This window comes from Balearica regulorum, chromosome 4 (genome assembly GCF_011004875.1).
Source record: "Balearica regulorum gibbericeps isolate bBalReg1 chromosome 4, bBalReg1.pri, whole genome shotgun sequence".
Lineage (NCBI taxonomy): Eukaryota > Metazoa > Chordata > Aves > Gruiformes > Gruidae > Balearica > Balearica regulorum.
Window position 1 is genome coordinate 37630310 of NC_046187.1, and position 26226 is coordinate 37656535.

Consider the following 26226-nt stretch of genomic DNA (forward strand, 5'->3'; position numbering starts at 1 on the left):
TAAACAAAAAAAAATCAAAATACTTGAAGATCAGACATTTTATGCAAGGCAAATTCTTTAAAGACTGACTAACTTCACATAAATAGCTCCTGAGAGAATACATAAAAAATAAAAATACAGTATTTGTCTAAATAGTCGTGTTTTGAGTTTGTTTTTTTTTTTTTTTTTCTAGAAAAGGCACTGAGAATTATGTAGCATTTTAGAAAACTAAAATAAGATTCTTTGCATTTCAAGTAAGCTTATGAGTAGGTAAAAACAGTTAATTGCCATTGAATTGATTTGGTTGGTTAAAAACCCCAAATCTATGGTTTTAGTATGGAACAAACTACTGCAGGCTTTTTGTCAGACTTCAGAAATCTTCTTTTTGTCTTTATCTGGCATGTGAACAGAAAAAAAAGGGGGGAAAAAAGCAAAAGCAGAAGTCACAACAAGATAATTATACTAGGCCTGAATACATGTGCATGTTTATTATAAATCTGCAGCCACTTGTCCAATTTTATTCTTTCATTGTATAATTGAATTTCATATTTATTTTTTCTTTATTTCTGTGAGTTTTCTTTTATTCTTTAATTCTCTTTTCTCCTAAGTTGCATATAGGACAAGTGAAATGACTCATCAGCTGAAGGTAGCTGTGACTCACTAGGCAAAGCAGAAAGCTCCTACTTGACCTATTTAGGCAAAACGTCAACTTAAAATTGTTTGAGCTAGACAAGATGAGTTCCTCACTAGCTTTGGACTGGTCCTTTTTTCCCTTTTCCCAGTTCTGGTTCCCCTCCTTGTATAATGTTTATCTCTATCCATCTTTTTCTTTTCCTATTTAGGTGAAAATTAATGTATCTAAAAGTCAGTTCTGTTGGGGTAGAACCTCTAGTACTTGGTAGCTTATGAAGCTGTAACTTTTGTTCTCTCAAGGCATACTTCTTCCAAATGTAGCAGAATTACTTAATGCTTTTCTAAAGCTGAGACTTCAGACTACTTCAGGGACATAATGTGCATTTACCTACTCAATTCAAGAAGTGTGGCAGTAATGGTACTTAGAGTCAATTTACTATTCAACTATACTGAATTTACACATTCCTTTTTAAATTGCATATGGCTGATTGCTAATTTACTTGTTAGTTAAGAGTTTTGAAGAAAATTTTAAAAAATTATCTTTCATCAACAACCCCTTTATGAGAAGCCAAATGTTTTTTGATACAGAAGACTAGATTCATCATAGGCACATAGAGAGTAAATTCTGGAATCAATTGTAAAATCATCGTAAATTGCATGTTTTCACATTTAAAAGACTACCACTGACTACAATCAGAAATTATATCTTTTTCAATGGAGATGCATATTTACATATGCGATTTGAGATTCTTAGCTAAAAGTGAATGATGATGACTCATAATTGTAGGACAGGTAAGATCATCCTAATGAAAGCATCTCTATAGAAACTTGAACTTGGAACAGCAGAATAAACAATTCAGTTAATTATTTGCATAGCTGTTTTGAGCTGAAATAGGTCTGTGTCACCTTGCAAAGAACCTGACAGTCCTAAACATACAAAGTGCTAATACATATTAATGTCATATTCAGATGTACAAATCCTAGATTGCAGGACTTTTCAATCCCTACAGGTAGAAACGTTACAGAGAAAATATGAACAGAAGATATTATTTCACATTCTTACTAATGTATTTTGAGGAAGAAAAAAAGGCCTTGGGGAGATCATGATAAGATTTCTGTTTTATGCCTGTATTAAGTGTTGCCCTCTTTTTCTCACACTTTCTCCATCCCATACATCTTTTAAAATCCAGCTGGTCACTGTTCCATTTTTCCCCACTTACAGTATTTCTATCACAGCCAGAACTTGTCTGTTCTTTGGACAAACACAAAGACAATCCTTCATTCACTGAGAGAAATAAGTAAAATACCAAGAATTTACAGTGTTTCGTGGCATGGATTACAGTATGACCCATTTTAACACCATATACTCAGCACCATGAAATAAGACCAATTTTTTTCATGCATCTAAACAAAGTTTATGTTACATGCTCAGTCATGGTTTGTTTGTTTGTTTGTTTTTTTAAATACAGAGAGCCTAACGAAAAAAATAGGTAGAAAGAACTGAATGAGCACTAGAAGCACGAAGAGTTAGGTTATGATGTATCACGATTCCATTTAAAACTCCCAAAGTGCTTTTTTCCTGGTCTGTTAATCCAATTGGAGTAACTCCAATACAACATACATGTAATACAATATGGCAAATACCATATATGGCAACCTCTCTGAGCAGTAGAAGAAACTCAGATGACATCTCAATTTTTTATGTGGAGCAGTGGAACTTTTGAGCATTTGGTGAGATAAGGAAGAAAACTCTAATAAATGTGTTTATTCTGATATCTAGCTTGTTTTCAATAAAACTTGCATTTAGATTATGAAGAAGGGTGTTGCAAAGCAATATTGAAGTAGGTGGCATGGTCTCAGATTTTCAAGGTTTTTAAATTGCATTTTCTTTGGAGACAATGTTATAGTTCATTCGAAATTTAATTACAATTCAGCTAAAACTTACCTTATATGGGTAATGATCAGAGTTGTAGCTGGAATGAAAAAGTCATCCACTCTGTCAAACTGCTTTCCCACTGGTTGAGTATGGATTGTGTGATGAGAAACACTCCCACTGGCTTGCGTTATCACCTACATAAAGTAACATCATTATAAACTATCAAAATACTCTTTCAAAATTTAATCTCTATCCAAATAAATTAATACAGTATTGCCTCTGTATTCCATCTCTTATACTATCCTTCAGTTAGCAAGAAAAAGAACACAAATGACAGTGAATAAAGCTGATCAGCATTACAGACTTAAGAGAATTGTTTCATACCTGACCACTTAATCTTCATATTTGCTTTTTTCCCCACCACTGAGTCCATATTTATTCATTTCAATTACTCAAGCCTCTAGCAGTTCTTAGTGCAAACTAAGCTTTTGTTTACCTTTTTTTTTTTTTTTTTACACTAGCTCCTAGAGTGAGATTAAATTTCTTAAGCACTTCAGCCGGAGTGAAAAGATAAGATGTTATCAACTGATTCACAGGAAGCTATGGCTATACATGCTCCCAATTCTTGTCAATTATGAGGTAATTCAATACAGCATAGACACATTTCAGAAGAGAAAGTTCATTTGACTTTACATATTCCTTAAGCTGTTATGAACCAATTTTCCTTGAATCCCCAAATCTTGGACCTTCTCTGAGGTAAATATTTATGGGTGAATAAAAGACAATTCCATATAATAGCCACTATGATATTCACACACATGCACTTAAGAGCAGATTTAAAAAAAAAAAAAAGTAATCAATTATCTATACTGTGAGGAAAAATGAGAGCGAAGATGATCAGTCCCTTTAAAACATGATAAAACTGACTTAATTATCAGACATTTTCTGGGGATAAGTGACAGCTAAACTCCCACAAATTACCCTGCATACTCATAGTTACTAAGAATCTGTAGGTGCTGAAAAGGTGTTTTCAAATGTTACTCACTTTTTTGTTTGAGCTCTGTGTTTGAATTTCTATTTGTAATCTTACATATATTTTTAAATACATAAGGATTTCATTAATTTCTAAAGGAAACATAATTTGAAATAAAAAGTAATTTTGAAATTATGACATGAAGACGACCACCATATTCTCAGGGGATTACTTTAAATAAGGAACAAAAAAGTAGTGAAAATTAGGAATGCACGTACAGCTTCTTGAAATATTTCTTTACTGACTGTCCCTAGGCTTGCCACTGCTTAGAGGTACAGGAAAGATTTCTAATAATTTAAATCTGAAAAAAGCAATAAGTAACAATGGAGCTTGTCACCTGCACAGCATCAATATAATTTTAGTGAAAAAGGAATATGCCTAAAATCCAGTTTATCCTCTAATTAGGAAAAATATCCCCAACATAATAAACAGTAACAGTTTGGTCTCAAAAGACTGGCAGTTACAAAACATGCTGCTGCTTTCAGCTGTATTGCCTATCCTTCTATTAATTCAGCATTGTCACTTCTGAGTAAGGGTGTTGAAAATAACCTCTAACTTTTTTAGCAAAGTCTGTTGTCTGAATTGTTTTCTGGTCAGCTGAAATCGTTTCACTGCCCCTGCTGGGGTCATGATAATAACGTTTAAAGAAAAATATACAAAATGTTGCAATTACACAAAGATTCAACTCGTATATATTTCCATGTATATAATCATTCTGATTACTTCACCTGCAAAGTTGGTGAATTCTTTTCCATGTCTCCCCAGCTCAGCACCCAGACTTGATCATGTGATTTATCGTAGTGTAGTTTCACTGGAACAGGATCTGTACTTACTGCCTGAAGCATAATAAAACCAGAAATCCTTAGGTTTTGTCATATTTTCAAAAGAAGAATAATAGATATGCTTGAATTAAAATGATGACTGGACATGCATTTCCCGATGGTTTCAGATTGTATTTAAAAATTATGTTGTCAATTGTTGGAACAGCCCTCTAATTAATCCAAAGTTAGTGAATTACTGAAAATGTGATTTTTATTCATTATGTGCTCTAACATTTGGCATCAAAATTACATTATACTGAAGCTATTAAGAAGCTGAAAACAAAGGTTTTTAAATCAAGTAAACAAGAACTTATCTTCCCTACCATTACTCTCACTTTATACGTATCAGTTTAAAAACTACACCAATTATTGGAAAATGGCTAAAAACAGAAGAGTATTCTCAAGCCACATAGTGAAATCAATGCAAGGTGCTACTACACAGTCCTGCATAAACCCAACACAATGTCGCTACATCTAAAGCTTCCTATCTCTGCTAAACTGGGTATGTTGTGTTGAAGTTGGAAAGGTTGTTTTCATGTTTTCCAATTTCAGTTGCTACTTTTGGTAGACTTGTGGTCAGAACCAAAGTGTTTTCCCTACAACCTTGAGCGCTGTCTCTTGAGACCACAAACATTTTAGGCAGTTGAGCTCTACCCTTCCTTTGTTATGAGAAGAATTGAAGACTTCAGAGGTATGAAATGGGAGGACAACGTATTTGATTAAGAGACATTCTGCACAAGGTAAACAACTGGGGGGATTACTTTTCTATTTTAATCATTAAGGCAGAAAAAATAAGTGGAAATTGTTTTTTGTCTCACCATTATGGAATTGTAAAGCACAGCTTGTTTATCAGTTTGTCAAGGAGAGTACCAGCTGGCTAATTAAGTGAACCTAATTTAAACTAATGATGTAGATCCTCAAGATAATGCACTAATGGCTGGCTGAGACTGCTGATGATACTTAACTGTACTCCTGAGGTGTTGCAAGCCACAGCTTCATCTAGGCAGAATTTGTTTTTCCTTTTGAAAATGGAAAATGAAGCCAGGTTGCTCACCGGTTCATTTAAAATCAGAAAGAATACCCCTTGAAAAAGGTCATTTGTGTTTGATAGTATTTTCCTGCCGCGGACTAGAAGACAAGTTGTCTAAAATAATACTTGGGCTGTTGTATATCTAATTTGTTCACGTGTGTCAAATGTCCTTTTGGCTTCCCCAGAGAAAAGGTCTGACCCATACGTGTTCTGCTGAACATGAGCCAGCTACGCGAGCCAGGAGGAGGGGAAGGAATTGCCCGCAGAGTCGAGCACAGGTACTGCGGCTCCCAAGAGAGGACCCAGCAGCAGAAAGGAGCCAAGCATCCTGGAAGCAGGCTCTCAGCTGTTTCTGGCTAGCCAGGCTGGTCTGCCAGCAGCACTGTGTGGACCGGACAATGATGAGCTCTGTTTGCTTCAGCATGCCTCTATGTTATCCCAGTTAATGGTGCGCTGCTAAGCAATACTGGACGATTGCAGGTGACGGTGCTCACTTTCAAGAATTTACAAATTAAAGCAAATAGTTCTTTTAACTTTACAATGAGAATGACCTGGCTAAATCAAAAAGTCTACATATATTCTCTCTAAAGATACACACCATCCCTGTTTCCAATACATTTCAATTTAGTCGGCTCTAGTATCTTCTTTAAGTACTTATTTTGATAAAAGTAATTGCCATGGAAATAAATCATCCTCAATCTAGTTGTTACATATGTGCACCTGTACACACATCTTTTACATTAACTCTCATAGTAGAAAGGAAGAAATATAGCATACATAGTAGTACTTCAGAGAAAACACCATAATAAGCAAAACCAAATCAACATTAGTTTTACACAGAAAACAGCAGTTACACGACTTATAGCCCTTTCAAATACGTTTGTAGTTGTCTGTAGGTTTTTTTGCACCTTGACAGAATTTTTATTAGAGTGTTGCTCACTTTCAAAATATGAAGCTTTCTCCACGTTTGTTCCTACCAAACCATACACTTTTGAAAACTTGGTTTTATAGAGCAGATAGGTGGGCTTTTTTCTTTAAGATATAGACTAGAAATAGTTAAAATGTAAATAAAATCCTCTGTATTAATGACACTTAAGAGAAAAGGCGGTCTAGTAAGCAAAATGCTCTCATTTGTGAACAGCTTAGTATGTATTTTCAAAAAATCAATTATATTTATGTTTTTTTTCTGTGCTAGGCAGTACTGTAAGTAATGAAAGCAGACTGGTCTGACTAATTGAACTCCCTTGCTTCCTGTTTGTATGAGTGTTTGTGTGTGTGCATATGATATGAGTAGAGCAGCATTTAATGGTTAGAAAAATTCTTGCTGCTTGCAAAAACCAAAACCAAAAATAAATGCTTATTGATAAAAGATAAGAAAGACAGGGCCGTGCTTGTTATAAGAAAGGCTGAACAAAATACCTCTTCACTTGTCACTAAATTCCAAATTAGCCTTACGTCAATTCTAAAAGCATTACGTGAATCAACAGTTTGATTTTTTTTGTAGTCTTATACTACGTGTAAAAGATTGTATAGGTTTTGCGCTTTCATGTTTTATCTGTTTTGTTTGCAACTACTTTTACTTGTCTTTTTTTTAAGTCTATTTTGAAAATCAACATGGTTAAGCTCCACATAGAGCAAGTCCCATAATACTTTTCCTATGTATTTGGCTAAGTGTACCCTAGGAAATAATTTTCAGGTCAGTAACAACCAGCAGAAATTCTTCGCAGGTGCCCAAAAGTGACAGTAACACATTTGGTTTCATTTACTTAACTGGTTCATCCGTTATCCCTTTGACATTTTGTCTTACCAAATGTCTGTGTTAAGTGTTGTGAAATGGAAAGATAATTTATCATTAATATCTAAACAACCTGGAACTATCAAAACTGAGACTTTCATGCCTGCAAAAGGTTTCCACAGATGAGATAAATTTAATTCTATACTTTCCTAAGTTCATGATCTGGATATTATTAAAGTAATGGAAAAGCAATGCTATTCTATCCCTCAAAATAAAATTTCTTTGAGAGTGAAAGGTTTGGAGTTTTGGAGGGATTTTTTTTTTCTTTTTTTTTTTTTTTCCTGGACTAGTATGAAGGCTTGTGGAGTATTTGGTTTTAGCTCAATATATTTGCGCAGGAGCACAGACAGTGCACAAAGCTCTGTGTAACACCTACATGTCTGTTTTTCAGCTCATCACAGAATCTTGAATATTTATGTGATAGAACAGCAATCTACCTAACTCCATCCAAAAACTGGAGAATTGCTTTACATATTTCTGGGGAAGGGGTGTACTTTTAATTAGTGGCTAACTTATTGAATTTTACTTTTTAATTAACATAATCATTGTGGTAAGCATCTCTAAACATTCAGTTAATGGTAAAGTACTTAGTAAAATAATAACTAATGTAACTGAAAGCAAATTAGAAGAGTTTACCAATCAAACTATTCCATAAAATCTAAGTTTAAAAGAACCTCCAACTTCTCTAATATTTTTCAGGATTTCAAAAGGCATAATATGTTCTTGCCACTGAAGTCTAAATGCTAATAAATGCAATTAAATTGGTATTTCATCCATCATCTCTAGGAAAGCAAGATGAGACTTGAATGTCAGCCAGAGACCAGGGTAACCATTGCCAGAAATTCCAGTCTTTCAGATCTGTGAACTGCAATAAGACTGTCTTTTTTTAGTCTTTCTTCCTGAAGACATATATTGAATTGGCTGTAAGAAAAGTCTTGTTTTCAGAAAAGAAAAATTCATTACCCATGCAGTTAATCTCTACTTTGATATACAAAAGTCAATTTAAATAAAAAAAAAAAAAAAAAAAAAAAAAGTAAAAGAACAAAAAAAGAATAACTTTTTATTATTAACAAAACATTTTATCAGACTCTGTCACCATTTGGATAACATGTTTTGAGGAAGTTATGTCTACTGAAGTTATGTCCTCAGGTTTTGAGGAAGTTATGTCTACTGAGCCAGCTGACATAGAATATAGAAGGTAGATATTTAAAGAACGCAAAATTATTAAAATTAAAATTGTCAAATTAATGTCATTTTAAAATTGCTATTTTGTTATGTATTTTCAAGTTTTACATTAATATGTGTAATACATATGTATACTAATATCATAGAATGGTTCAGGTTGGAAGGGACCTTTAAAAGTCATCCAGTCCAACCCCCTGCAATAAGCAGGCACATCCTCAACTAGATCAGGTTGCTCAGAGCCCCTTCCAGCCTGACCTTGGATGTTTCCAGGGATGGGGCAGCCACCACCTCTCTGGGCAACCTGGTCCAGTGTTTCACCACGCTCATCATAAGATGATGCTTCCTTATATCTAGTCTGCATCTACCCTCTTTTAGGTTAAAACCATTACCCCTTGTCCTGTTGGTACAGGCCCTATTAAAAAAATCTGTCCCCATCTTTCTTATAAGCCCCTTTTAAGTATAGAAAGGCCACAATAAGGTTTCCTCAGAGCCTAATATACAATATATAATCTATAAATTAAAGATTTTTCTTCATTTATTGGTGAACAGGGCAAAAGGCATGAAGAAAAGCTCTATTTAAATATTTTTGTTAGCAGTTTAGATTTGGTTTCTAATTAAAAAAAAAAATCCATGTTTTACTTAGCTAAAGAACATCTGTTTCCTAAGAATGTGATGATACTATGAGTAACCCTGTAGATGTTAGGCACATTTGTATGATTAAAAATTGAATCAGAACACCCAGTGTGGTGTCAAAACCTCTTTATCAGTTTCACATACAAGTGCCCTTTCTTCTGAGAATCAGAGCAGGATTGTTAACAAGCTATTAGCTAGCTTCAGAGCTCTTTGCCCAGGAAATAATTTTATTTCAGAAAAAGAACCACCCTGCTTTTAAAAAAAATATCAAGATATTGTGTGATCTGTAATGTACCTAAACCCCACATCCCCTACAAATACAGAAACCCAACCAGAAAACAAAACCCTTGTCTGCTGACAAGACTGTTGACGGTCCCCAGCTATAATTGATTGACTTTTTTTTTTGCCATTGATAGTAAAATAAAGTTAATCTTTCTGGTCAAATCACATCATCCTGAAAGACTAAAGACTATACATTGAAATATATTCTATTGTATGTGTCTGATTTAAAAAAAAAAAAAAAACAAACCAACGAAAAAAGAAAAATAGTGTAATATGGTGGGAATACTAGGCAGAAAACAAATAGCAAAAATATGATTTTGTCTTTTCCATATGCCTTGTTTACACAAACATTTTAAGACTTTAAATATTCTCTTCATATTCAGAAAATATATTTTCAGAATTTAATGAGTTTATGGTTATAATTTTCTAAATGCATTTTCACATGTCTTTAGCAATTCTACAGACTAAAATCTGTCCTCATAAATCCCCAATTTAACCTCACAGTACAGTGATATCATTGATACCACAAGATAAAGGAAAAAAAAAAAAAGAGAGAGAGAGACTGACAAGAATACAGTGGTTATAGTATTTGGTTTGAGTGGTGGCAACTAAACATCAAATTTTTACTCTATCCCCGTGAGACTGCTGACCAGCTGGATTATACTGGGACTCTCTCAGACTCTCCTGAGGGAACTGGACTGCTCCAAAATACTAATACTCATTTTAGCATTGCCTTGTACCTTGGTCTTCCACAAACTATATGAATGCATTAATCCCCGTACTATAGCATTGATTTCTCTCTTTTAACCAATGAATTATTTTGACTAAGCAGAGTATCTCCAGCATCCCAGAGAGACTGAGAAACTGATAGTACTACCTACACAGTAGAGAGGAATAGAAAAATAGTTTGAATTCACAGTCTCCAATCGTGGCTAAGCGTGGTGCTGGGTCTTCCACAATTCCAGTAATTTATCTGTGTAAAAGCTTACTGAATAACAGTCCTCCACCTTCTGTAGCCAAACCTAACCCCCTGACCTTTCCTGTCAAAACTGAAAGACACATTCCTGTGCTAAGACTCTATTTTAATGATCTTTACTTTCAAGTGAAAAGTACCTCAAACCAGAAACTTCCCAAAGGACTCATTTCCTTAACTACTTATTATTTATAAGAGATATTTTCATGTTGATTCTCTCCCTCCCAATTGCCTATTGACAAGAACAGTCACTAAACATAAACTGCTGCTAAATGTCGAAAGTAGATGAGCTTTTTTCCTAGATATTGTGTACTCTTGAGCTAATTGCCCTTTTTTTTTTAATACGAAGGAAAACCTTAAATTCTTGTGTCCAAATTAGATATTAATTAAAGTAAAAATTAGAAATAAATACCTGTACAACTTTCTGAGACTGTACATCAACTATAAGAACTCTGTCAAGTGTGGGCTGAGTTACATAAATGAACTTGTCTTTTACATTAACAGCAGTTGCCCATACACATCGCTGAACAGGATCTCCATCTGCTTTGGGACAAACTTCATCCTATAATTCAGTAGAAACAGGGAAAGCGTAAGAATCAAAACAGTCAACAATGCAATAGAAAGACATATTGTACTCTTCTTCTTCTTTTTTAACTGTAAAATAAAATCAGAAAATTTAGGGAAGGAAAAAGGACAGGTGACATTAGGACATAGACTAATGGTAGCCAAACTCCACACTGTAAGCACCACACAACTCAGAAGCACTTTAGTGTAAAACATACACCATTTTTTTTTATATTTTCTAGTCATTCAGGCAGTTAGCACTGGTGTCCTGAGAAAGAAACCGATTTGAAACAATAATATGTATAGAAATAAAGTGAGCAAGAGCCAGGAGACCTTAAAAACAGGAAAAAAAAAATAAATTAGACACACAAAGTCTCATTATCGTGCAGTAGTTAGCAGCTTCCTCATCTGCACCATCACAGTATCTTGCAAAGGAAGGCAGTTCTAGACATGGCTTACACTTACATCTGAGAAAACAGCAGTAAGGCAGGCAAACACTAAATTGGGAAGATGATAATGTGTAAATGGAGAGGAAGAGAAAGAGGTGTGGTGCAAGTTGTCAGATGGTATAGGGGCAAACCAGCAGCAAAGGGATCTGCTTTTTTGGTCACATGGAGTACTGATATGTTGCTTCAAAGGTCAAGGAGTTTGGCTACTTCTGCTGTAAGACGTTCTCGTGGCCTATCTCACTAGTGTTAAACCCAATAGAAATCAAATGTCTTCTTACTATCATTCCTTCCCCGTCTACCCCTCCATCCCAGCAAAAGGATGAATTTGAAAGAAAAGCAAAATTCCTGTTGACTTCATATTTCATATCACATATATTTATAACTATGCACTCTCCTCAAAATAGCGATCTATAGTTTATATGCTCACCATTCATATTTTGATACAAATATAATCCCACGCATCATAGATATATTTCTATTTCTATCTATCTATTTGTAACTATTTACTCCCTGTGAAAGCTTGCTTTTATCAAAATTTAAAGTTCCTTGGTCAAATATGTTACCATATTTGGAAATTCCCTTTATGAAATAGCATGGTTTTTTCCCTATAATGGACATCAAATTTATGTAGAAACAAGGACTTGAAAATTATTCTGCTGGACATGTACAGCATGTGCCAAGCTTTTTTGTTTTCCTGACCTATTCTTCTTTTCCTTCTTATATTTTCTTCTTTTCATCACAAGGGGCGGTTTCACTAAATTGTAAGTATTATTTCTTTTTAGCACTTATCTGCTGCTTATTCCTAATTTAGAATACTCTGTCTGATACATCATAACTGGTCGCTGTGAAAATAATTATGCCATGTCAGCAGATGATTGCATCAATGAACAGCAAGAGTTGATGAGATCTTAAACAAGAATTCTGTTTTCAAACATCAGACTCCTTTTAAAAAGAAGGGGAAAAATAACATGATAGAACAACATATTGGGCACTAAGCAATGCTTTTCAAGAAGGTGGTGATGCATTTCAACACTAACTTTTCTGTTATGTAGCATGAACATTCTTTGCCTGCTGTGCCTCTCTACGTTTGAGAAAATACACTCAATCTTTATATGTCAAAATAAGAAGTAGATCAATTTCCAGCTCTAACAAAAGGAGTTTCATTACAGGAGACAGAAATCCACTGCTTGGTCCTATGTGGTTCTTAAACATCAACAAAGGGAAGGTCTTTCAGAAATCACATTGATAAGGAAAGGTTACTAAACTCAGGTACCATGGGATGGCACATAATCAGGAACTTCAGCAGAACAGAGAAATAAATAAAAAGGATAAGATTTATTTTGCACTGCTAAAAAGCCATGCACTGTGAAGGGAGAAGTTGTTTAAAATCTGTTTTTTAGAGAATGATTGGCATGGTGACAAACGGGACTTTCATTCCTCAGAGTGGCTAAAAGCTTTTCACCGCATAAAGTGAAGTGTCTACATAAACAAGTAAGTCTCTAACATGATGTGCAATCATCAGATCAATGATCTATTGTTATTTGCCTTCTGTGCAATTGTCATTTCAACTGGAAGGCTGTTTCACTGATCTCAAATTATTTTTTATATTTATTCTAAATACACCTTGTCCTAGTTCCATGTTTTATCTAAACAGATCACTACTTTTAGACTGTTCTAGACAGTCCTCTCTCTTCTTCAAGGAACACCTTTTTCAAATAATCCATCTGTAAATGTCTACAGCAACTCTATACTGTGTCATTCTTCTCGGTCATGTCTCTCAGGGACTCACCCTAGTTTACCCCAGGTTTTGGTGCTGTGAATTTTAACTATTCAACAGTAATACCAACTCCTGCTGAAGGAATCTAGGTTTCTCTCAAATGGCATCATATAGATTAGTGGAAATGATTACGCTAATCACACCTCCCACTGTGGGAAGTATAGCAGAACATGAAAATATGTAAGTTAAGCACTTATAACTATATGCAGAGTTAAACCACCTCCTTAAAGATTTTCCTGAATTTGAGTCTAAAATACTGACTGAAATGTATTTCTAAACATTATTTCAATGTAAAAGCAATATAAATATAGGGGGGGTTTATATATGTATATAGATGTATATACACATATATATTTAAATTAGAAACTACAGGGCATGATTCTTACTATCTCTATAATTCATAAAACTTGCTCCTCTTGTTCCACTTTAAATACAAGTAGAAAGCATGACACTTTCTCAGATCTGAAGTAAAAAATATTAAGTAAAAAATAAATCTACATATACAAATGCAGTTCACTGGTGCTAGAATATTGTTCATGTTATCATAAATTTCTATAATCCAATGCTAACTCCCACTTTGCCCCAAAAAATGAAAAGTTACAATAAAAACAAAGTGTTTCTCCAAAGTAACAGTGAAAATATGCATCAAAATTCTAATACCCAAAATAGAGTTGCCCAGCATGAATCGGTTTATGCAGTTGTTCCTCTAGTTATTCAAACCCACATTTATCTAGATGCCCCAGAAATAGCTTCAATCAATGGAATTGAAATCTTGCTTTTGAAAAGTTAACATTTATCTGATTAGACCGTTTGGATTTCTTTTACATTACAGGCAGTAATTCTGAGGCTCTATATTAATTTCCCCAGTGGTTGGGTAATTGGTTAAAATAATTTCTCCTTAAAATATAAGCATAAAACCACCATTTTCTTCTTCTAATTAAAATGTGAGCAATTTACTTTTTCCTAATTTATTCTCTCTGAAAAAAAGCTAACATCTGATAAAACATTAAGTTATTTCATTGTTGGTTTTTTTCACTCAGACTTTTTAATCAAAAAGTGACTTTCCCTGTAACAAGCTAGCAGATGGAGGAAAATAAACCCTTTGAGAAAGTTTTTCAAGGTAGTCCAGGACAAGAAATTCTGAAGAGAAAACATGTACTTGTAGATTTATATGTGCAAATTCTATATTTATAAACTTACACTTAATGCAAGGGTCCTCAGTATTTTAACAAGATTTGAGTCAAGCTTTTTAAGCATTATAATGAAACGTCTATCTGTGCTACGACTGTCTTGGAGCAAGGTGACATCAACAGGTTACAACAGTGCATGTATTAAGGCATGAATTTACATATCACCTATTCTATATTAAGTCATTGTTCACTTGACATTCTGTAGTAAAAAAATCAGACTGTGGACATTTTTCACATTTTTTTTCAACAAAGATTAACAATCTTGCATTTCATACACTTACTGTGCTGTAAGAGTGTAAACCAAAGAAATTTCTGTGAACTAACAAGTGCGTTTCAAGCTCATTTCCTATGGAAACTTTGCTCTGCCATGTAGTCACATTAATTATTTTGCAATTAAGTATTTTGCTCCCACCTCCAGCACATATTGAACTTCAAGCGCAAGATGGCCTAGTTTATGGAAATATGGCCATTATACACTAGTTCTCGTAATAAAGAGGAAATCCAGATTATGTTGAAACCAAAAGGATTTTTCCATTCGTCTCAACAAAGGCATATGTTTCAATAGCTTCTTTCCCCAGTCTCCTGAAATAATTATTCTAACTGGGTTTTATTCAGAAGGAAAAATAAAAACACTTTTGCATAAGAATTAGAATGTAAAGGCTTTGGATAATATTAATTTGCAGAAGATAAATAGAGGTTGCATGTTAGTGAGGAAAATGTCCTGAATACTTTCGAATGATGAGACACTTCACAGCTGAAAGACTCTACCTGGACTATGGTTAAGAATCTATTTGAGAACAGGTTAAACCAACAGCTGTCAAAGCTGGTATAATTAAACAATAACCTGCATCAGAAAACAGAAATAAGTTTATTTCTGTCCCTTTGCATTTAGAATTGTCACTGTTGGCCTAATAAAAGCCTACTTTCATTTGATATTACTTTAGAAGATTCGTGTAATTTAGGAGATTCTGGGAAGGAGAGGATGAAGCTGTTTGTATTCCTCTAACCCATGATGATCCAGTAAAGCACTAAAATCTTTTGCTTCACTTTAAACACAATGAAAGTCTAATTGATTCCCATGTTAGGCACATGCTAAAGTGCTTCACTGTATTGACACTCAGTTGCATAAGAGGCAATTAAATATTTAGATAAGGGTTCTCAAGTATATAGTTATTGAGAGATTGTATTTACCTTTAGCAAAATTAGCATACCTAAATATGTACATGTGTAACTACTGCAACATTTGTTCACAATACAACGCAATGTCATGTAGAAACATCTAAGTTCATTCTTTTACAGGAGCTCAGCTAAGGGTAATTTATTTTGTTGACAGGCAAACAGGAAACCTGGGGAGTATCATGTGTAATATCCAGATGTTTTCTGTAGCACTTCTAGTACCTAAACTGCGCTGCAGAATTTAGAAGTGTTCCTACACTTTAGTAAATGTTTGGAAACGAAACAGGTCTACTAGGGTTTTACTTATCACTTGAACAGCTGAGTCAGAAAAGTGTAGAGAAATGGCAGAGATTTAAACATGCATGTATTTCCTTTAGGTATATGCTAAGAGATAAGTGACGGAGATTTTATTAGCGATAGCTGCTGTGGATGTGAAAGGCTATGTAAAACCACCTCAAAACATGCCGTACACGTCTCTGATTAGTAAAGTTATATGCAAGATTCAAATATTATTACTAATGAGTAATTTATGACATAAACAATTACATGCTGAACTTGATTAACATCTGATCCTGGGACAGAAGTGGGTTATTTCATTATTCTTATTTAGAGAAAACAGTTTTTCCAGAGAGGCTTGAGGAAGAGATGATATTCTTCAAAGGAGGAAACAGTTGTCTAAAGCTTCATAGTCAATGAGTTTTTTCAAGAATATACTGCTGTTGTTGTGGTATTAGCAGTATATGCAGGGAATTATTTTAAACTCGTGTTTCATCCTTCTAAAAGGAAAGTAATCTGAAAGGGTTTTTTCAAAATTTCAAAATCTTTTTACTGAAAACTATTTCTCAATTTTTTCTTTTTTTGGAAAGCAAAATGAAGAATGATGTCAGTATGAGAAGAAAAACATAAGGATATATTTTCCAAATATTTCTGACTTCTCTTTCAGGAATAAAGATTTATTAAGCACCATATGTGAGGGAAGATGTTTTCAGTGTTCAGGGGAATAAGCAGAAATATTGTTAAATTTAATGGGCAAAATGGCATGCATGTAGGTACAAAGCTTAATTTCTGCCTATATATTTACCACACCTACCCACAAACCAAAGATATCCAAACAAGGATGAGTCTACACCTACTTTAAAATGAAAGGTATCAAGCAGCCTAGTTTCCTGGTCTCTCTCTCTTTTTTTTTTTTTTTTTTTTTTTTCCCCAGAGGCTAAGGACATAATTATTATGCTACTTTATGTTTGAAAGCTACAAAAAGGAAACAAGTTTGACTTATCCATTCTGATTATTACCACATTTCAATAAAAATACACTTAAATTCTAGGCTGCACTTTAGACCAATAAAATTTTAACAGACTTCTTAAATAATCAGCTTTTGAATTAAACAGCCATAAAAAAGCTCTTTGGCTTATTTTTGGCTGTGTCAACCTAATTTCACTTAAGCAGCACAAATCAAGGTATGATTAGCTGTTCAAAGCATAATTATTCACACTAAAATAAATCTTGCTGCTGAGTACAGCAGCCTTTGACATCAATAATGATAACTGAAGAGGCAAATTCCACTGAGACAGCTCTGCTGTTACTTCAGTGTGCTTTCGGTATTAGGGAAAAAACCCAAAGTGTACAGCTCAGGTACAGGTCGTTATGTATTTCAAGGTCAGTCATTCACATCCAAATGATGAGAAAAAGCTATTATTTTTGAAAGGTGATAGATCATATGGAACAAGTCTTAATGTAGTGACTAGTACCAAGTGCTCCTGTGAGAACATGCATCATGTCAGCTAACAATTTGATTAGCAGTAAAGGAAAAAAACAACAACAAAAGAATAAATGGAAGTGGAGAATACTCTACTGTTTTTGTGTATACTACACATGGAAACTGCTCCATAAATGCACAGAATTTGGTGAAATCAGCCATAAATCTGTTAACAATAAAGTTATTGAAACTACTTATAGGAACTGTAAGTTGAAGTCAAAGCATCAATCATCTCTACTAACTTAGTGGAGCTGTAAGAGTGTTTGTCAGGATAGGGATTTGCCTCATGATAGCTGACAGTTTAATATAGACAAACATCCAGCAGAGAAAAAGAAACCATTAAAAATAATACCTTTAGATCTTATATTTAATAGAGAGACAATCAATCCCTGATTCACAGAGATGCACTTAACTGAGGGAGGGAAGGGAGGAAAAACCACCACCAACAACAAACCAACCAGAAATAAAGAGTAGAGAGCTGTTAAAAGAAAGGATTGGGAGAAGAGAAAGACAGCCAAAGAACATAAAGGGTTTGAAAAGTATACAGGGAATATTCAATCTAAAAGAGAGATTGAAAGTTTGAATTTGATCAAGGAAAATACAGAAAATTTTGATCCCACCATTATAAGATACTTATTAATTGAGAAGAATGTCTGAATTTATCAAGCACAAAACACTAAACTAGCAATAAATTCTTATTTAAGGAAAACTGTAATTGAGAAAATACTACAAATAAATTTAAAAAATAACTTGCCTGAAAACCGAGGAGTTTTTCACTAGGCTTAATATGTCTCTGAAATTCACATTCCACTGGTTGTATTACTTTGATGCCATCTTCATAAAAAACATAAAACATGTTCCCAATTCCCAGACCTTAGGAACAAAAACACATTGAAATGTATAAAATTAAATGACAAAAAAGAAAATCCTTGTCTTGAACTAAAAACCTCATCACATTTTCGATTTGAGATCAATTTGTTAATGTGTATGGTGCTAATACGGCTAATCCTATGCGATATTTTGTTGTAAAACTAAACCAAAATTGTTATGTTATTCAGAATTTCACATAGTTTTCTCCATTGGCAAGACAGTGTCTTTATGAATACAGATCTAGAAATATATAGTTTGACAGTTGCAGTAACAAAAGTGATCTTGTGAAATCATCTGCACTGAAATTAAATTAATATAAATTCTCCATGTATTCTTGTTTTTCTTTTTCTGAGGGATGGAAAAGTTAAAGTAATTTCTGTATAACACTGAAAGAGAAGTTCTGAATCTTTGTTTATAAACCCTTATTTGACATTTCTTTCAGTCAGAAAAGGATATATTGTCTATTGTATTTTACTGAAAAGCCGAAGTTGGGCAGATATTCATTCTAAGTCTGAAGGGCCACAAATGTTTATAGAACTATTCAATCCTTCTGCTGCAATGTTGCTGAATGAGAAGCATGATGTAATGTTTTGTGGAGAAAGTGGAACCAGAACTGTAGCATAAAGTCTCATAATATCTGTGGTCACACTCATGACCACAAAAAAGGACATTGTCTTTAGCTTACCACATGCAAATTAAGACAACAGTTGTTGATTTACTGTGTGGATGCTATGATGGATGATCAGTTCATATTTGTACAATTCTATGAAGGAAATCATTGTACTCATAAAATTACCATTATAACCATCTCTGACAGCTAAACTGTAGGCTATAATGATAAAAATGTACATGTATCCTGGGTACAGGGCCTAAGCTTCCACTTGACATAACAATATTTGGTATAGGAACACAGGAGAAAAAAAAAAACAGGAAAAATAAATTTGAGTCTGAAATTCTGCTTATCCTAAATTCTGAAGGAAAATCTGTGTTAATATATAGAGAGAACACATCTTAATATCATACAAAATAATGAGAATATTATGGGCAGGGGGAAGTATGTATTTTTGTATAAACATATGTATGTACACACATACATAAAAGTCCCCATTAGGAATCACATTGGTAATACAGTCACTTGAAAGGCAGGTTGTCAGGCCATGCCCAGAACCAGCAAGTTCTATTATCTTTGAGAAATCATGTGGAATCATTTCCCACTTCTGGTCAAGTTTTCCTAAAACAAAAGAAAGGACAATCTCCAAGCAGGGTGTTCCTCATTTTATATCACATCTATCTATTAATAGGTTACCAAAACGTGGGAGAGGAATTTGTCTATGCTGCATTTGGTGTAGCATCGAAGCAGACTCAGCCTCAAGGAAAACTTACCAATTACATCTATTCAAACTTACCAATCACGTCCACTCTGAGCATAGGGTGTACTAGGGGCAATATGCCCACTCTGGCCAATGGGATCCTTTTGTATGCCTTTGTGGGTAACTCATACATTCTATGTAAGATAATATGTCGAAGTCTTTCTTTAAAAAATGCCTGACATTGCATCCTGTAAGAACAGCTGGAATTTGTAGATAAGCCTGACTGAGGTTAGGCTGCCCCTAACAGTGAACACAGTGTAGTGATCTATAGCTGAGCAACTGGCTTACTGTATCTTGGTGATAAATATATATGTGGAGCTGGCTGGGGACAAAACAAGGTTTTCCCTTCTCCCTGGTCTCGTTGACTAAAGTATATTATAGTTATTAGCAGGATAAGCAATACCAGAACATGAGGAAGTAGATAATATTCATGCATAGTAACCCAGCCCAAACTTTTAAGACTGTATTTCCAATGTTTGGATTGGAATGTTTACCAAACTGTTCTTCAAAATCATTGAAGAAGATACAGTAAGAAATGCCCTTCTTCCACTTCAATACTGAGTTAGGGAAGTCATTTCATATAAGGAACCTTTCCCTGTGGATCCAATGAAATATTATTTCCCCACTTCCAAGTTATTATGACCCCCAAACTCTTCCTTTGTCTAAAAAATATTTGTACAAATATCTAATCTGTACAAATATCTACTAATCATTTAGGCAAGCCACTTCTTCACAACTACAGGAGCTATTCCTCCAAAGATATCAGACGTAATTTTGCAACGCTCTCCCCATGAAACCAAAAGCAACCCAGCACATTTATAATAGAGTGCCAGAAGTGACAACAATAAACACAAATATATTTGCTTCCTTCAGACTGAATCTATATTTAAAAATAACACTGTCTTGAAAAAATTGGTAGTGGTTTTGGGGTTTTTTCTGTGTATAGATTAATATATGGCTATATTTATATGTGTGTATATTTTCCATTATTAGTGTAATAGCAACTAATGTACCTTCAAAATCCTTTCAGATTTTCTGACATATACTCTTTTTTACACTTACACAAGCAAGCAGTTGTGATATGGCTTTTGTGTATCCCATATACTAATATGCATTGCAAGTACTAAAGCCTATCTATGGTTTCACAATCTTAATTGTCCTACTAATCAGCCATCCCTCCTCTCCTATCTGTTAATAGATAACAGAAAATGACAGAGTATGCGTGGCCCAGAGACGTTTGTAGTGATGCTTATTGGCGTCTTCAGGGTATTGCTTTCTTGTAAACGAATTCCGACATTGCAACCAGTAATAATATTTGCTGGAAACACAAAGATTGGCCAATGAGAAACACAGGAGAGATTAAGAAAATCTGCTCTAGATGATGATATTGTCACTTCGCATTCTCAATTTCTACTATAAATTGCTTTCTGTTTAGTTTCCCAAGAGTCACAGAGAAATTGGAATGTCTTTACCACAAGCATGTTGGTAAGCTACTGTTTTCAATTGGTCTCTAGTGTCACAGAATTTAAACTTTCCTAGAGTTCCTTCTAACCACTGAAAGCAACACAAGACTTGACTTGAAAAGACAATCTGCTAAAAAAAATCAAGGGGGTGCAAATCATGGTTTCCATTTTATTCAAGATAAAACACAAGTGATACTTTCCCAATAAGCTGTGAGAATACCATATATTTGAAAACTTTGGAGTTAGAATCTTGTTGTGCATCAGTTTAACTAACAGTGGGACTGTGTTACTCTGAACAAGTCATTTGAAGTCCGCAAGACCAATAGAGGAGGAGGATCACAGCTGAGCTCCACTACAATCTGGGAACTGATTGTTTATATCAGCTGAGCAACTGGTAAAACAGGAATATAAAAAAATAAATAGTTCATATTTGTAAACACACTGGGAAATGTTACTATGTAATTAGGCAAATGAAATATCAGATTTTTGAATCTTTAAATTAATTTAAAATAAATCTTTAAGAAACATGCAGATATATAATTTGTAGCATGGCTTCATAGCAAAGCCTGATCCACTTATAGTATTACCAATCTTCCAATGGAAATAATTGAAACATTTCCTATTACTGAAATACATTAATTCCTAAACTGCAACTTTAAATTAAGAACAGACTACTTAGAGCAACAAAATGAGAGCTCACAACACTTTATGACATTTTTCTGCAATATGCTTTATGAGATTATCTCATATATGTGAAAATAAATACCTATCCTTGTCAGTAAAATATATTTCCGTGCTTTCTGTGTAATTAACACCTGATATTGCCTGTGTTTATATTTATCCTTCAGTTGGTCACAAACTACAAATCTCCATTCCCCCTCCCAACATTTATTTACAAACCCTTCCTGAGTATAAGATGAAAATGCTTTGTCTCAATAAGCAACAACTTGTACCTCAATTTTAATTAAACTATTTAAGATTATAATTTTGTCAAATAAGAATGATTCGTACAAGATCAATCCCAACAGCATAAAGGCTGATTGGTTGGAAGTTTTATCATGTCAGCAAACAAGCAAAAAGTTAAAAGTCTACATTTTAAATCTGAGCTTCTTGTATCCCTTTGAGTAATTGTCTGAAATGTTTGAACAGCTTATTTCCTTCTCTCTCCCCAAAAGGAAAAGCAGTTCACAAAGGCATGAGTATTTAAAGGATTATTTTCCACTATATTTTTTCTTTAAATCAAATCCCTCAAATGTTGTAAAGGGGAAGATAATTACTGAAACTGTAGAGTCTGAACACAAAAACACCAAAACCACACAACACACAAAAGGAACAATAGTTGAGCATTTTATCGTATTGTAGAAAATATGAAAAAAGCCATCTGTATTAGTACCTTGCTCTCGCCACAATATGTTTGCAACTGCAGCATGTAAGAGAGAGAAAAAACAGAAAACACAAATGAACAAGAAAAAAATCTATGAAATGATATATCCATTCTGTTAAAATTATGATGCTTTAACTAACTGATTCACTAAAAAACTTCTACAGGTAAATCAATGAGAATAGTGAATTAACAATAAGATTAAATAAAGTTCTCTGTGTCACGTGACAAAATTGTGATTAGCCATCATAGTTTTTGGAGTTAGGGTAAACGCCATCACCCCCCGCCAAGTTAATGCCATTAACATTTATCAATAGTGTGTTTCATAATCCATTACAAAAAGCACATGGAGTTTGCATACACATAAATTATGTATATTAATTACAGGTGATGTAATGTCATAATTTCCTTGGAGCACTGGACTTTGAAGAGATTTATCTCAGGACATAGTTATGAGAGACACGTGCAAAGACAAAATGCATACAAGATAATTCTGTATTGCTGTAACACAGCCGTGCTGCCAAAGTTGTCATGCTGTATAATGTTGGCCATTATCTTTAGAAGACCAAGATGGGAACTGTAAGATGGCATGGTAACCAACTGTTTAAGTTGTTTTTTCCATGAAAACATAAGTTGTATTTGTCCATCTTGTTTACAATTGAGATCAGTGAAAACTAGTTATCCTAATATTGCTCTTTCTGCCTGGGGAGAAGAACAAGAAAGCAAATATAATTTCACAAATTTTAAATATTTAGAGCTCAGTATGCCATGGAATAAATTGTTTAAAACACCATCACTGAAAACCAAAGTGTTTTGCAAAGTAATGATCTTAAAAAATAGAGGGAAAAAAAAATCTCTGAAAGAATATACAGAGCCCCAAATATGTAGAAGGGTCCTTGGAAAAAGTGTCAATCTAATTTCTGAATCATGACAAGCCCGTGATTCAGAGGTTTAGGATGACAAAGACACTGGGCTTTTGCTTTTTCTCTCCCTCTCCTCTACTATTTTTTGTCTCCTGATTTTTTCCCATATTCTCTCAATAGAGCTACCTCATTATGTGACCTTAGACACAGTATTTAAACCATGTCATTCAGTTATCCCTTGACAAAATGAAGGTGATGATTACTTTTTACCCTCAGTGTTTTGAAGTGCACAAATGACAGATGCCCACAGAAGTAGAAAGTAGCAGTAATATTGTTGAAATGATACTGAATACTAGAATAAAATAGTTCCCCTTTCCCAAGGCAGAACATCAGCGCAGCTTTCAAACATGCTTAGTCTGTGTTTTATTATCTTTAAACCAGATTAATTCTCTGGACTATTATGTGTGCATTATTTTCAGATATCATCCTTGCTTTTCCTTTAATATTTGAACTGTTAGGATCCAGTAAACTGCCAAAAGCCAAGATTAATGGAGTGTACCTTCTTGTCACACTCTTGGAGTATGTATTCTCCAGACGTCCAACTGCTCTGAATGAAACTTCTTGGTGACTAAATTGCTAACACCAGTATGACTCTTAGATTTATATCCAGTGCTGATAGAACAAAATGGATTTGGTTTACTATATATTTCAGTGGCAGACGTGAACATATCTTCTAAACAACATTTGGCTGCTTATGTTTAAACTATTTGATTATTCTCCTAAACTAGACCTCTGTCTATAAATTGCAATCGTGAGATGGAATATTAGTTTGATGTTTTATTAACAGGTATTTTTTTTTTTTTAATAAAGATCTAATCAGTAGATCATCAGTACTGCAACTACAGAAAGAATGGACTGAACAATTTAAGAGATCTTGAATTATTTTAGTTTAGACAAGAAGAAAAAAGTGTTGATTTGTATAAAAAGGACATTTAAGAGAGAACTATATCCTTATGGCTTTAGAGCTACAGAAAATATATTTTTTTCACTGCAGGAGGAAAGCAACTGAAGTGTCCCCAAAGATATTCCATGATCAAAAGGAGAAGAAATTGGGACAACATAGTACTGTCCTTCCCATCGACTAAATGTGGCCCCTGCTTTGTGAGCACTATACAGAGTCAAATCTTTCTGTATACCAGCTGACAACGTCAAAGAGGGAATGCTAAGATACTTATGTTTGTTTCCCCTTGCTGAAGTGTTAAATCAGTCATTTGTACTTTGACAGACAGAAGGAGGAAAGAAACAACCCTGGGGTATGCCGCATGTGACTGACCTCTGGGTGGAATTGGTGGCACTGATCTTAACCTTTGGGCCCGGCAGTTCAGCCAGTTTTCAGTTCACCGCACTGTCCATACATCTAGCCTGTACTTCATCAGTTTGTCTTTCATGGGAGACCACATCCAAAACATTTCTGAGGACAAGATAAACAACATCCACTCCTACTCTCATCCACCCTGCCAGTCACCTGATCGCAGAAGGCTGTTGGGTTGAGCAGGCATTACTTCCTCATCATAAATCCATGCTGACTGCTCCTAAACACCTTCTTATCCTTCATGGTTTTGGGAATGGTTTCCAGAGTTACTTGCTCCATGTTCTTCCCAGGGATCAAGGTGAAGCTGACGGGCCTACCATGTCTTGGATTCTCCTTCTTGCTCTTCTTGAAGACTGACGCTGGCTTTATTCCAGCCTGCAGAAACCTCCCCTTGATCACCTTGATCCTTCAAAGATTATCAAGAGTGGCCTCTCAATGCCATGGGCCAACTTGCCCAACATTTGTGGCTACATCTTATCCAGGTCCTTTGACCTCTGAATATCCAGTTTGTTTAAATGGTCTCTAATCTGATCCTATCGACCACGGGTGAGGCTTCCTTGCCAGAGGAAGATTTCCTTCCCAGACTTTTCCACTGGTCTCGCATTTCTGGGCCAGTTTTGCCAGTAAAGACTGATGTGACGACAACCTTCAGTACAGCTTGGCCCCTTCACGTCCTTTGCTACCAGGTCGCCTGCCCCACTCAGCTACAGACCCGTATTTTCCAGTCTTCATTTTGCTGCTGCTGTCTCTACAGAAGCCCATCTTTTGTCCTTCATGTCCCTCACTGGATTTAGCTCCAAGTGGGTTTTGGAACTTCTAACTTTATCCCTGCATGCCCAGACAGTGGCTCTATATTCAGATGACAGTTCTGTGTTTGTCTATGTCATCTTATGTAGCCTTTTTTCTGGAACAAAGCAAATTAATTTCCCCAGGGCAACCTGGAGGATTTTCCTTAAAATTAGTTTTGTCTTCACATTGTGAGGAAAGAACCATATAATATATGGCACTTGAGGATCCGTAAATTTAGCCATAAAGTTCTACTTTGATAAAGTCTTTTTTATACGGGTGACATAGGAAAGAAAATAAAAAGTAATTATAATTATTCAAATGTGTGGAACTACACAGCATCAAATGATTTAAGATGCTAAGTACAGAACACATTAATTTGTGTTAATGCAAAACGATACATAGGGTTCTGATTTTTGCTCAAAAAATATAAAAGAGGATAAAAAGAGAGCTTTAAAAGCCCCATACTTATTAATTGTAAAATTAACAAATCAGTTTGAAGAAAAATGAGACATTATCTAAGAGTGCAATATAAAATGATAAATAACAGCCATCACCTCACCTAATACGGATCAAGAAACCTCACTTATTTTTTTAATCAGTCCTGTAACATCTGTTCAAGAAAGACATCCAGTCTTGAGATAAAGACTGCAACGCTGGAAAAGCACAACATCCGTAGATGGAAAGTACGCTAAGGAACACATTGTTTTACCTTCCCTTTTGGTTAAGCAAAAGTTAACATCTTCAGCCACATCCTATACTCAACTCTCACACATTTCTAAAGTTCAGGATGTAAAAATACATTATTGACAGATCTCAGCAACAGTGTCTGGTTTTAAGACAGAACACCACTTCTGTCATCTTCTCTTGTGCCCTATTTCCCTGATTTCATAAAAAGACAGGTATTCAGATAACATGCAGTTATTAAATAACATCAGGAGACATACTAGGAGCCTTGCAGAAGAC

The 26226-nt window shown here is 34.6% G+C and overlaps 1 protein-coding gene across 2 annotated transcripts in view; it reads right to left on the reverse strand.

Annotated features, from left to right (window-relative positions):
* The window catches only part of FSTL5 (follistatin like 5), a 317677-nt gene that overhangs the window by 25609 nt on the left and 265842 nt on the right, over window positions 1-26226 (reverse strand). Inside the window, exons 11-15 of one of the 2 annotated variants that reach the window (XM_075751810.1) lie at window positions 22252-22278; window positions 17910-18028; window positions 10653-10802; window positions 4250-4357; window positions 2558-2682 (exon numbers count right to left, since the gene is read on the reverse strand). In XM_075751810.1, the coding sequence (XP_075607925.1) occupies window positions 2558-2682; window positions 4250-4357; window positions 10653-10802; window positions 17910-18028; window positions 22252-22278 (529 nt within the window). The remainder of the gene's footprint in view (window positions 1-2557; window positions 2683-4249; window positions 4358-10652; window positions 10803-17909; window positions 18029-22251; window positions 22279-26226) is intronic. The other variant, XM_075751811.1, reaches the window with a different exon arrangement.